The sequence below is a fragment of the Lynx rufus genome, unplaced genomic scaffold (assembly GCF_022079265.1).
Source record: "Lynx rufus isolate CCGP_SWC_20201006 ecotype Redwood Valley unplaced genomic scaffold, mLynRuf1.p SCAF_10, whole genome shotgun sequence".
Classification (NCBI taxonomy): Eukaryota; Metazoa; Chordata; class Mammalia; order Carnivora; family Felidae; genus Lynx; species Lynx rufus.
The window spans coordinates 43,668,937-43,681,996 of NW_025814824.1; the positions used below are offsets into that span (position 1 = coordinate 43,668,937).

Here is a 13,060-nt window from a genome sequence, read left to right on the forward strand (position 1 = left end):
CATTCTACTTTAATATCCTGTCTGGTAATTCTATAATCCCTATAATTTCTAGATTTGTTTCCACTGACTGAATTTGTCTTGGTTATGGATCAGATTTCCTGCTTCTAGACTTATCAGTTAACATTTGATTGAGTGCTGGATGGTGTAAATTTTGTGTAAGTAGGTATCTGAATTTTATTGTCTTCTAGAGATTGTTGGATTTTCTTCTGTTAAACAGTTATTCAATGTTTAATTTTGACTTTCTTTTTAATTTAAGCATTATTAAGGCACCTCTAGAGTAGTCTTTATTGTAGCCCCTTCTAGGGTTTCTGTTGAATACTCCAGATGATCAACAAGGATATTCCAATCTGGCTGGTCAGAATTTCAAGGTCTCCCAGCCCTATTTGAGCTTTGGGAACTATTAGACTCACAACTCCTTAGTTGCTCTTTGCTCAGCCTTATAGAGTTATGCATTATATCTTTAACTGAGCAGATTGTCAGGATGAATTTATGCAGATTTCTGGAGCTCTTTTTCTATGTAGCACTCTCACCTCCAAAATTCTCAACAACATCTAGCTGCCTGAGCCTCTTTGAACTGTATCCTTTATCTCATCAATTCATTCAGACTGCTGTGCTCTGCTTGGGATAGTCCTCTGTTATGGGTTGAATTATGTACCCCCAAATGATATTGAAATTCCAAACCCTCTGTACCTATAAGCCTGTAAATGTGACCTTATTTAGAAATAAGGTCTTTGAAGATGATGAAGTTAAGATGAGGTCATTAGAGTGGGTTCTAATCTAATATGACTTACAAAAAGGGGAAATTTAGACACAGAGACACTCAAGAGAAAACTCCATGTGAACATGAAAGCATGGAGTGATGCATCTATAAGCCAAGGAACACCAAAGACTGCCAGCAAACCACAAGAAGCTAGAAGAGAGGGGTAAAACAGATTATTCCTCGCAGCCATCAGAAGGAACTAACACTGTTGACACTTTGATCTCAGACTTCTAGCCTCCAAAACTGTGAGACAATAAATTTCCATTTTTTAAGTCACCCAGTTGGTGGTACCTTGTTATGGCAGCCTTAGAAAACTAGTATACTCTTTAAGGCTTTAAGTTTACTGACTCATTCTATCTCCAACTTTCTGTTGGAGCCCATCTGATGAATTTCTTATTTCATTTTTTATACATTTCAGCTCTGAAATTTATCTTTATAGTTTCTACTTCTCCACTGAGATACTTTATTCATTTATTATGAGTGTATTTTCCTTTAAGTCTTTTAACATATTTATAATAGTTGCTTAAAATCATTGTCCACTCACTGAAACATTTGCATCTCACAATTCATGCAATCCTGAGAGAAATTGCTGTTTGGGTATGGGTCACATTTCTTCTTGTCTAATAGTTTTTATTTATATACTGAGCATTATAAATGGTATATTGTAGAGACTCTGGATTCTGTTATGTTCCCCAGAAGAGTGTTCATCTGTCTTCCTTGCAGTGAACACCAGGTGAATTTTCTACTCTGTTCTTTCAGCTTCTAGCTGCTGTTCTTTTGCTGGGTCCCCTGGGGTTTGTATACTAAGAATTTGGACAGGATTTATGTAGATTTTGAGGTTTATCCCCACTGTGACTCTTCCAGGATTTTTCCCTTAACTTTTCAGCTGTTCTAACAACCCCCAGACTCTGTCTTCTGACATGTCAAGCCACCTCTCTGAGCCACATGAGCTTTGAGGAATTTGCTCAGGTAGCAAGCTACAAGCTGGCAAATCACACTTGTTGCAATTCTTGAATTTCTAGGATAGATTACCCTCCTGTTTCTGTCACTGCTTTTGGTTACTCTTCATTGCTTTCAAAGAGTTGTTTAATGGGGTTGTCGTGGTTATTGTTTAGATTTTATGATTGCTATTTGCAGGAAGGTTAGTCCAACCAAGTTATTCACCATTACTGGAAGCTAGAATCCCCAGTCAAGCTGTTTGAAGAGTTTTCTGGCCGAGATCTACTCTGTTCTTGTTTTGCTACATTTGAAACATTCCCATTAACCCTCTTTAGTTTTTCATCTTCTTAATAACCCAGATGTTGGTCTGCTTCTAAAGATTGAAGACCCAGAGGTAAATTTTCTCTTAAATTCAGTACATGGGTGTGCATAGCATTGAATAGGATATTTTGATCATACACTTTTATTTCTGATTCTATTAACTTGAAAGTTTGATCATTCAAACATGAGTGAGGATGAATTTACCTATTGCCTGAGCAGGGAGTGGAGCGATTGTGGGGAAAATGTTTGTTTATTCGGTTATTTTTGTAAACAAATGAAGCCATTCATTCATTACACAAATTCTTACTAATCACTTATTTTCTAACAACTAGTTTCTGTAATCTCTCTCCTCTCTGGATTTCCATGATATTACATAGTCTCAATTTTTGTCCTCTCACACCATTTCTTCTCAGACTTCTTTAATACCGCCTCGTTAGTCTTCAATCACTGAATGCTAGAATTCTCCCACTGTTTTGTCCTGAGGCTTGATCTCTTTTCATTGAAGACTTTCTCCACACACATGTATGAAATTGGTTCCCCAAATTTGTAGCAAATATCAGACTTCCATTTTTATCTCCATCATCTTGATGGATTTTTCTGTACTCTGGTTCCATCACAACCTTTAAATGCTTAAAACTAAACTTGTGCTTAAAACTAAACTCATCCATCTCCAGGGGTGGAGATAAGCAATAGCTTCTCTTCCTGACTTACCTTAATCAACTAAGCCACCCAGGCACCCCTCAGTTTACCTTAATCCTCAATAACTTTCATATGTAACATCTCTTCCATGAGCTTTTCATTGGCATAGTTCAGTATCACTACACAATGATCTAAGCCATATAGATTGAATAGTCTATTTTACCCTTGGTACTTGGCTATTGGGGAGCAGGAAGAAGAGGGTGAGGATGCTGAGTTTGAAATGATGTTGGGAAATCGAGGTACCTTAAAAGGACCTTAAACGTTATCTAATTCAGTGGTTATTAATCGTGGAATCTTCTTATGCAGAAGCCCAATATATTTGTTTATTATTGAAATGGAAATAGAATCCCCAGAACCCCACCTTATGCTGATTTCCTCTCAAAGGCCCCTCCCCAGGTACCTCTGCAGCCCCTTAGGGACCCAGGAAACTATCAATTATAAAACCGTTGGCTCAGTCAAAACTCTCATTTACAGATTAGAAAAATGAAACCAGAGAACCCTATTGAAATCTAAGCTTCTAATTGAGAGTCATGAATCTGTGTCAGTGCATTTGAGTGTGACAAAATTGCTTTTCTTTTTAAAACTTTCTACAAAACTGATTTGTATCCTGATAGGTTTCAGAATGAGAGGCATTACTAGGAAGACAGCTGCTCCATACAGCTGTCTTCGCTGCTGCTACTCATGAGTCTTTCTCAAGTTGTAAGAACTTCATGTCATGGCAGCCCTGATGCCTGCCCTTAGAAGGAACTCTGCCCCATCTCATCCGCACTGGGAGCACTAGGCTGGAAGGCCCTGGGAGCATGTCCAAGACTCAAGACCCAGATGGGCCAAGAGAGATGTCCTGGCTGCTCACTCTGGCCCTTGATTCCAAGAAGGAGGGAAGATTATAAATGTAAATTGTTATGCAAATGGACCTCCTATTTAGCTGACTAGGATTCCTGGCTCCCAGAGAAGTAACTTCATCAGCCATAGAAAACAGCCTGAGGCTGCTACTGCTCCTTTTTCTGCTTAAAAACTCTCTCAGAAAATCAATCCTAATGGAGTTGGAAAATGAAGATTAGGCTAAATATGAGAGATTTCCTTGCCAAATATCTCATGTTTCCTCAGGAATAGCAAAGTTCTTACTTATCAACTTAGAATATAGTCAGCCTCACCAGGGCTCTGTCCCCACTGACCAAACATAATGATTCCTGGAACCAGCGTCTTAACCATGTATGACACCTTTTTTTTTCCCCCTTCAAAGCAGATGTGATTGAGACATATATTGGCCTGTTTAGGCAAGTCTGAAAAGCTATACTGGTTTCAAGCTTCACTTTTTAAATCATGCTATTTGACTAAGTAAATGTACAGTATTCCTGCCTTTTATTAGAAAATGAAATCAGCATCTAACTCCAGACTACAGTTGGGACTGAAGAGAGTTCGGTACTGCTGCTCCCAGGAGATCCCCAGTAGATTGATTTCTATACACCTCTCCCCAAGGCCATTTTTACCTCCATTTTATAACAGGAGTATAATGTCAGTACCACAGACTTCATAAAATATTAGATGCCTAGATGCCACCGGGAGCGTGCAGGGAACTTGCTCCTCCTAAGTATCTGAATAAGAAGACATAGGTGATCAGCACACAAGCAGAAACTTTGCCCTATCCCAAGCTTTGGATTCATAAGTTAGGAGAAATTTGGAACTCCCTTCCCCCTAAGTGTATCAGTTAGCTATCACCACATTAAAAAAATAATAATAATAAGATTCAATGGCTTAAAATAGCAGTCATTTATTTTTACTGATCTTACTTACTTCAGCTGAACTAAACTGAGTTTGGCTGGGGAGACTTGGCTGTTCTCCACATTTCTCTCAACCTCCTCTTGGGATCATCAGGCCAGTCGAGGCATGTTCTTCTACTGGTGATAGCAAAGGCACATGAGCACAAGCAAAAACACACAGTCTCTTGAGGTTTAGGTTTGGAACTGGTATACCAGCACATCTGCCTCATTTCCTTTATTGTGGTAAAATATTCATAACATAAAATTGACTATTTTAAACATTTTTAGGTGTTCAGTGGCATTAATTACATTCACATCATTGTGCAACCATCATGCTTTCCATCTCCAGAACTTTTTCATCATCTCAAACTGAAACTCTGTACCCATTAAAAAACAATTCCCTATGCTCCCCTTCCTCTAGCCCCTGGCAATCACTATTCTAATTTCTGCTGCCATGAATTTGACTACACTAGGTGCCTCACATAAGTGGAATCATAGAATATTTGTCCTTTTGTGTCTGGCTTCTTTCATTAATGTGTTCATGGTTCATCCAGGTTGTCACACATGTCAGAATTTCTTTCCTTTTTAAGGCTGAATAATATTCTATCATACATACAAGTCATACTTCATTCATCTACTCATCCATTGATGGACATTTGTGATGCTTTCACCTTTTGGCTATTGTGAATAATGCCGCTATAAACATTAGTGTACAAATGGCTATTCAAGTCCTGGTTTTCTATTCCTTTGGTTATATATATCCAGAAGTGGAATTTCTGGAGCATATGGTTAATTCTACATTTAATTTTTTGAGGAACCTCCATACTGTGTCCCACAGTGGCTGCATCAGTTTACATTCCCACCAGAAATACACAAGGATTCTACTTTCCCCACATCTTCCTCAACACTGGTATTTCCTTTTTTTTTTTTTTTTTAATAACGATCCTACTGGATGTGATGTGTAGCTCATTGTGGTTTTGATTTGCATTCTGTAACAATTAGTGATATTGAGCATCTGTTCATGTGCTTACTGGCCATTTTAAAATCTTTGGAGAAATGTCTATTTAGGTCTTTTGCCCATATTTTTTTTTTTTTTTAGTTTGTTTATATTGTTGAGTTGTAGGAATTCTTTATATATTCTGGACATTAATCCCTTATCAAATCCATGATCTGCAAATATTTTCTCCCATTCTATGGGTCGCCTATTCACTTTGGTGACAGTGTCCTTTAACACACAAAAACTTTCAATTTTAATGATGTCCAGTTTATTTTTTCTTTTGTTAACTGTGTAGTATCATATCCAAGAAATCATTGCCAAATGCCATATCATGAGACTCTTGCCTGTGTTTTAAGAGTTTTATACTTTTAAGTTAATTTTTTATATGGTATAAAGTAAATACACAACTTCATTTTTTGCAAGTGGATGTCTTGTTTTCCCAGCACCATGAAATGGTCCTGGCATCCATGTTGGAAATCATTTGACCACATAAGCAAGAGTTTATTTTAGGACTCTCTATTTTGTTCTGTTGGTCTATAATGTACATCTTTTTTACCAGTACTATACCGTTTCAATTACTGTAGCTTTCTACTAAGTTTTGAAATCAGGAAGTGTGAAAACCCCAAGTTTGTTCTTCTTTTTCAAGATTGTCTTGGCTATTCAGTATCTGTTGAGATTCCATATAAACTTTAGGATGGATTTTTATATCTGTGCAAAAAAAAAAAAAAAGTCATTGAGATGTTGATAGGGATTGCACTGAATCTGTAGTTCACTTGAGGTTATTGACATCTTCACAATATTAAGTTTTCTAACCATGAACATAGCATCCTATTTATGTTTTAATTTTTTAGCAACATTTTGTTGTTTTCAGTGTACATGTTTTTCATCTCCCTGGTTAAATTTATTCTTAAGTATTTTATTCTTTTTGATATTATAAATGGAATTGTTTTCTTAATTTCTCTTTCATATAGTTCATTGTTAGAGTTCATCTGACTCATTTTATTGGCCAAAGTAGTCACATAGCCAAACCCCAAATCAGGAGGTGGGGAAGTACATGTAACCCACCCATCATGGAAGGCCACTGCAAAGTTACATGGCAAAGTGAGTCAATACAGGGAGGAATGAAGAACTGGGTTCTGTAACAGTGGTATCCCATCCTGAACTTCATACAGTCAATTACAGCGTTATTTTTCCAGGGCCCTTTTTCAAAGTGTGTGTGTATATGTGTATATGTATATATGTATATATGTATATATGAAATTAGGGCATTAGGAGACAAAAGGAATGAGCAGACAAAGGAAAGAGATAACAGGGAGGCTAAGTAATTTGCTGGTGTGCAGCTATACAAGTGGCAGATAGAAAGGAAAGAACACAAGGCAAGGAATCAGAAAGGCTGCCACTTAATCGTGGGAAAGTATCTTAACATCGTTGGGCCTCAGTTTCCTCCTCTGGCATGTAGGCTAGATCATCTCTAAGGACCTTCCCTGTGTTAGCTCTGCATCCTAGTATAAATTCTAATAGTGTTGACCCTGGAACAGAAAAGAAGACAACATTGGAAAATTCCTTCTCTTACAGATCCATAGGTGGCCATTGCAGGTGGCCATTCTCTTGTCTCACAGATGTCATCATTTTCTGCCTTACATCTCAGTTTTATTAGTGTGCTTTGTTTCTTATTCAATACCAGCTAGGATCTCCTTGCAAGAAGGAAGATAACCATCACTGTCTTATCTATCCCCAGAACAGTAGGCACAAAATCGTTACTTCTGTAACTAAATTGAGGGAAAACTGCCAGTATCTTTAATTTTGACTGGTTTACCATGTGTTTTGAGCTTCTAAATAAATTTTCTGTGGAAGCTAAGTTGTTGAGGACACAACAGCAAATTCAGCGAGTACTCTGAATTTAAAGAAAATTAGGTTTTTCTCACAGCAGCAATCAATTTACTTTAATAATTCTATGCTACAAAAGCTTGAGTAGACATAATATCTAAGCTTAATATTTTGGAATTTTAATGTATCAAAGTATGTTTAATGACTATGTAGATAATTAGAATATCATACATGTCCAAATGCAGGCTTGGTAAGAGCTGTTAGAAGGCCAAGGTTCTTGACTGATAGAAAAATGAAATTGGTGTTTACAATTGCTTTCCTAGAGTCTGTTAAAAAATTTTGGCTTGAAAATCACATAAAGAGTAAAATGGTAGCAGATACTAGACTTTTACCAATTAAGTTGATTATTAACTGTTACTATGTAGCATCTTTTCCAACTCACTACATTTGAAGAAGTGATTTCTTCCAGTAGAAAATCAGTGTAGGAACTAATTAACTTGAAAATTTTTTCAATGAGTGAATATTAACTGCTTCATTTTTTAAAGGTTAATTACAAGGACATAGAAATAAGCAGTTTATATTCTCTGAGAATTTTTACTTAATTGAATGAATAATAGTCACCTTCCCAGAATTCCAGAGAATAAAAACATCTATTTGCTTGGAAATAGCAAGCAAAAGAAAAATGCCACCGGTAAGGGGGCTACACTGCATGTATGGCTTCTGGAGCCACAGAGACACTAAAAGAACTTGTCAGGAATATGTCCCTCTTGGCTTTATTAATGGCTTCTCTCTCTTCTCTCCTCTTCTCCTTCTAGGCTGTCCCATCAAAGGTCATCCTACCCCAAATATCACCTGGTTCCATGGTGGTCAGCCAGTTGCCACTGTCCCAGGACTGACACATCATATATTGGCAGCTGGACAGATTCTCCAGGTTGCAAATCTTAGTGGCGGGTCCCAAGGGGAATTCAGCTGCCTTGCACAGAATGAGGCAGGAATGCTTGTGCAAAAAGCCTCTTTGGTGATCCAAGGTAAGAAACCCTTCAGGCTTTGGGTGCTGGGCTTATTGTTTGAACAAGAAAGTTGACCTGAGAATCCAATTATCTAATAGAACTAAATTATTTCTGATCTCCAGTGGTTCCTAGAGCATGAAAGTCAAAGCTGAATCATGTTTCCATACAATGAGGCCCTTCAGAAGAGCCACCAGGCTCTGTCCCAGCAGAATCTGGAAAAGTCAGTGCTGCTTTCATAAATGGGCCCTTCTGCTTCACAATGTTGGTGCTACCGTGGACCAAAGAAACACCATGATATATCAAAGTCAAAAAAAAAGTTTCATTTATGCTTGTTTAGTAAGAAACACACACAGACACACACATGTGTGCATGCAAGCACACATGTGCAAGTTTTCTCTGTAGGTTTTGTTAAAAAATAACCTCTTGATCAGAACTGCTTGGTTATTGCCTCCTCTCCTGGAGATTCAAGCCAGTGCCAGTACGTGCTTATCGTCCGAAAGAGTCTTAAACTGCAGTCACATGCTAAGTGTTTTGCAGGCACCTTTCTTGTGGCCCCATCAAAGACAGACTGGATGGCTCATGCATTAATCTTCCAGGAATACAGGCGGGTCAGAAAGCCCTTGGGAGGGGCTTGGCATTAGCTGCACCAAGAAAGCGTTGTGAATGAGCCCAAAACAGTGAGAAATAAACCCAAAGTGGGCCATGTTAAATAGAAAGTAAGTGAGGCTTTCAAGTTTCCCGTAGGCTAGTTCTAACCTGTGGCCTGTGTGTGATTATTTTAAGGGAAAGCAAAATTCTTTTGCATGCATTCTAAAATGGAGTATTCTGTGGGAAGGGACAGAATTTTGTGCCAGTGTAGCACATGAGGAGGGAGATTTTTCTGAGCAAATGGGTTTTCCCCTTAAACATCCTCCCCTGCCATTTGGCTTTCAAGACAGGAAAGTAAATGTTCCATTTTCTTGCCAACCAGCCATTCTCTGCTGAAAACCAGAAGCCAGTGCCTATCTGCAAGATTTGTAATATACGACCTTGCAAATAAGCACTCCCAATTTACCAGCCCGCAGTTATTTTTAACAGCTTTCCTACCAGTGAGTCCCAGACCCCCAAAAAGAAAATCCAAAGAAATTGAATTTCTCCCTTACGTCATTGTCTCATGTCCAGAGTACTCTCTGGATAGACTGGGTTTTTTTTCATTTAGTAACATCTACAAAGTCCAACACAAATGTGCACATATAAATATGAGTGTTATTTGTGATATTTTTATATCTCTTTGTTGAAAAATAAAGTCACTTTCTGCTGAACCACTAGAAAGAAAAAGCACTTTGGAAGTGTGCTTAAAAATATTAAGGACCAGAGGCACTGATTCTAAATATTCTTTGGGTGCCAGGTGCTGGGCTAGGCCCTTTCCCTTCATTATATCTGGTGCTCACAATAACTTCACAAGGTAGAGGCTTTGTATTCCCTTTACGGATAAGCCAACTGAGTCTCCTGGAGATGATGCCACTTGCCTGCATAAGTTGGGAATGGAGCCCACTGACAGAGCCTCATTCATAACAATTCGTGCCCACAGAGCATGGGCAATAATGCAGTCTTCTTTTCACCTCTGATCCTCCTCCTGTGACAGATTACTGGTGGTCCGTGGACAGGCTGGCAACCTGCTCAGCCTCCTGTGGTAACAGGGGCGTTCAGCAACCCCGCCTGAGGTGCCTCCTGAACAGCACAGAGGTCAACCCCACCCACTGTGCAGGGAAGGTGCGCCCTGCCGTGCAGCCCATCGCATGCAATCGGAGAGACTGCCCTTCTCGGTGAGTGTGGCAGATACTGGCTCGGGGCTCCCCAACCCCAAGGCTGGGCCCTGGCTTCTAGCCAACTTGGTGGCTAGCCTTTGTCCAGCACTGCACAGGGAGAGACACGGAGTGCCGGCAAGGGGGCCTGCCATCCAAGACACTGTTCTTTTCTCTAGGTACAGACTTGTCAGGCCTCTCCACTGTGCAGAAGATATCCCTCAGGATGGGCCTCCTCCCTCAGCAGTTTATTCCCTTACCACTCGGCCGGCTAAGGGCTATCTGGTTGTCCCAAGTGCCCGAGAGGATCTGTTCAGGGAACAGGAGCATCCCAGGCCCTACCAAGAGCTAGCTTGCATCCTGCACTAAGAAACGGGCTCTCCAGTTTGTTTGTAAGAGGAGAAATGTGTTTGCAGTTGAGGTGCTGAGGAGATAGGAATTACTGACCTCAACCCCAGCCCCTCCCCTTTCTTCTAACTTCAAAAACTGTGCTAATCAGTACTCCAGTTTAGGTGAGGAAATCTTACCCTAGCCTTGTCTTTGAAGGGTTGCATCCTGCTGAAGTCACAATAAATCTTCATTTTCTATAGTCGCCTCACTGTTGGATATACATTCTCAGCATCTTGTCTCAGAATGACACCCACCATCTCTGCCTCTTACAGCCTAGAGAAGCTGTGAGTCGCACAGAGCACCCTACCCCCAGTTTGCAGGCAGTAAAGGGATAATGGATGGGTTTAGAGTTGGCACCAGCATGGCACCCCAAGCCTGGGGGGACTTGGCTGGGCCTTGCAGTGGCCCTTTAGCACCTATCTGTGGGACTTTCATATACTACTTAGGCAACCGCTTTGTGTTTTGCCAGCTGAGTCATAAGGAGCAGCTGAAACCAGGAGAGACTCAATGAAATATGAAACACGCTCATTAATATCAGCAGTTTGACTTGCTGACGGGAAGGTTTCCATGGGAATGATTAATGTCCTTTTATACCCTTCCTGAACTGTAACATAGCCGTCCCTCCCCTTTCTCAAACCCCCCATCCCAGCTCCTGAAAAATTGCTGAAATGTATATTTGGAAATAAAAGTTGATTGAAATGCAGGCCTGACATTCACCGGGGATGTAAGAGGCTGGAAGACTGCCCTCGCCAAGCTATTTGAAATGAAGACGACGTCTTGGACATGCCAAGGACTTTTTGATTTGCTGTGGTGATGGTCAGAATCAATCAGCCTCATTTACTTCTGCAAATGAAATAATGGCCATGTCTGCTTGGGTTTCAGTGCCCCCAGGAGCTTTAAAACACCTCGTGCCTGCTTCCTAAGTGGCTCTGCTCCTGTGGGTTGGAAATCTGCATTCAGTCATCTCTCTCCAGGGCAAATGGAGCAGGGAAGTTCCACCAAACTAAATAAGTCACAGATCCAGATTCAAGAGGAATGTGCTCCCTGTCTCTGCTACTTGCCTCTCCTGAGAGCCAGATGTGGCGCCACTGGAGTAGGAAGTGGCCACAGGCTTACCTTTGACTAGTTTCCCTGCCAGGCCTCTCAGGCACTTCAGTAGCCTTCTTTGAACACAAACAAGTATCGCCGTGGTTGTCTTTGAATAGGGCTGGAAGGTCCTGCTTTGACCCAGGTAGCTAGTCAGCCATTTCATTTAGATAAACTTTTTCTCGGGCAATAAAACCAAAGAATGTTTTGGTGGGTGGGTGGGTGGGTGGGTATTTGATTGGTTATTCCCTAGATTGAATAAAATGGCTGGAAAGCACCAAGTCTTTTCTCGCTATTTTCCCCCAAACTGTGCCCCCTTCCCCTTCTCTTTGAGAACTAACAGTGCAAACATGCACAGAGAGCCCCTACAGGTTTATATATGGACCGAGGATTTCAGAGTGTTTACTGGATTACAGCTTGGCTTGATGAGAAAGGCCATTTGCACAGTCTCAGTCAATCTCACCTCTAAGGATCCCAATTGTAGTTGGAAGAGAACATTCTGAGAGGAACTACATTTGCCACGTGTAGCCCTCGAAGAGGTGTAAGACCTATAGACTGTGACCCACGGAGGGGAGAGGTGGGAGACTGCTCCAGAAAGCTAGAATGAATTTTGCTTGTTTCTCGGGGATTAAACAAAATCCAGTGGCATGTGGGTTAAGGCAAGGGAGAAAATACAGTGAGTACCAGCAGATAAAGTGTCGACTTCAGTGAGAGCCAGATTACTGCCTGGGTCAGGAAGTGGCACAGTTTGGGTCTGACTTCCCTAGGAAACTGGCCCTCTTCTGTCACATACTTGGATGGCTTTAAGAAGTACCAGAACTCCAGTGCAGTGTAACTACCTAAAGGACTGTCTGCTCAGAGAGTTCTACCTGCAGGCTCACGGCTTTTGGGACCAGGGTCAGGCTGAGACCACTGATCTTCAGACTACTCTTTCAAGATGCTTTGTAGTCAATTTCCAAAGATTATTTGTTTCCTGTGGCTACCATTACAAATTAACACAAACACGGTGGCTTAAAAGAAAAGACGTTTATTCTCTCATACTTTTGAAGGCCAGAAGTCCAAAATCAAGATGTCAGCAGGGGTGCACTCCTTGCAGCTTCCTCGAGCCTTGCAACTTCTGGTGGCTCCGGGCATCCTGTGACTTGTGGCCACATCACTCCGGCCTCTGCCTCTGTGGTCACACGGTCTCCTCCTCTTCTCTAATTTCTGTCTTTCTCTTATAAGGACATTTGTGATGACAGTAAATGTAGGATAATCTCATCTCAAAGTCCTTAATTATACCTTTAAAGACCCTTTGTCCAAATATGGTAACATTTACAGGGATTTGATGTAGATTCTTTTGGGGGACCATTTTCAGTCTTCCATGTATACCTTGGAAAAGTACTAGTAGCTGTGTGATAAGAACAGAGGGATGTACAGGCTCTTTTTCTGACAACGTATGGCATCATTCCTCTGTCCAAGGCCTGACCCTCAGCAGCTGCCCTGAT

General features: G+C 40.7%; 1 protein-coding gene across 1 annotated transcript in view; it reads left to right on the forward strand.

Moving 5' to 3' along the window:
* The window catches only part of ADAMTSL1 (ADAMTS like 1), an 878,428-nt gene that overhangs the window by 838,370 nt on the left and 26,998 nt on the right, over positions 1–13,060 (forward strand). Inside the window, exons 25-26 of the mRNA XM_047098171.1 lie at positions 8,119–8,331; positions 9,938–10,118. Of these exons, the coding sequence (XP_046954127.1) occupies positions 8,119–8,331; positions 9,938–10,118 (394 nt within the window). The remainder of the gene's footprint in view (positions 1–8,118; positions 8,332–9,937; positions 10,119–13,060) is intronic.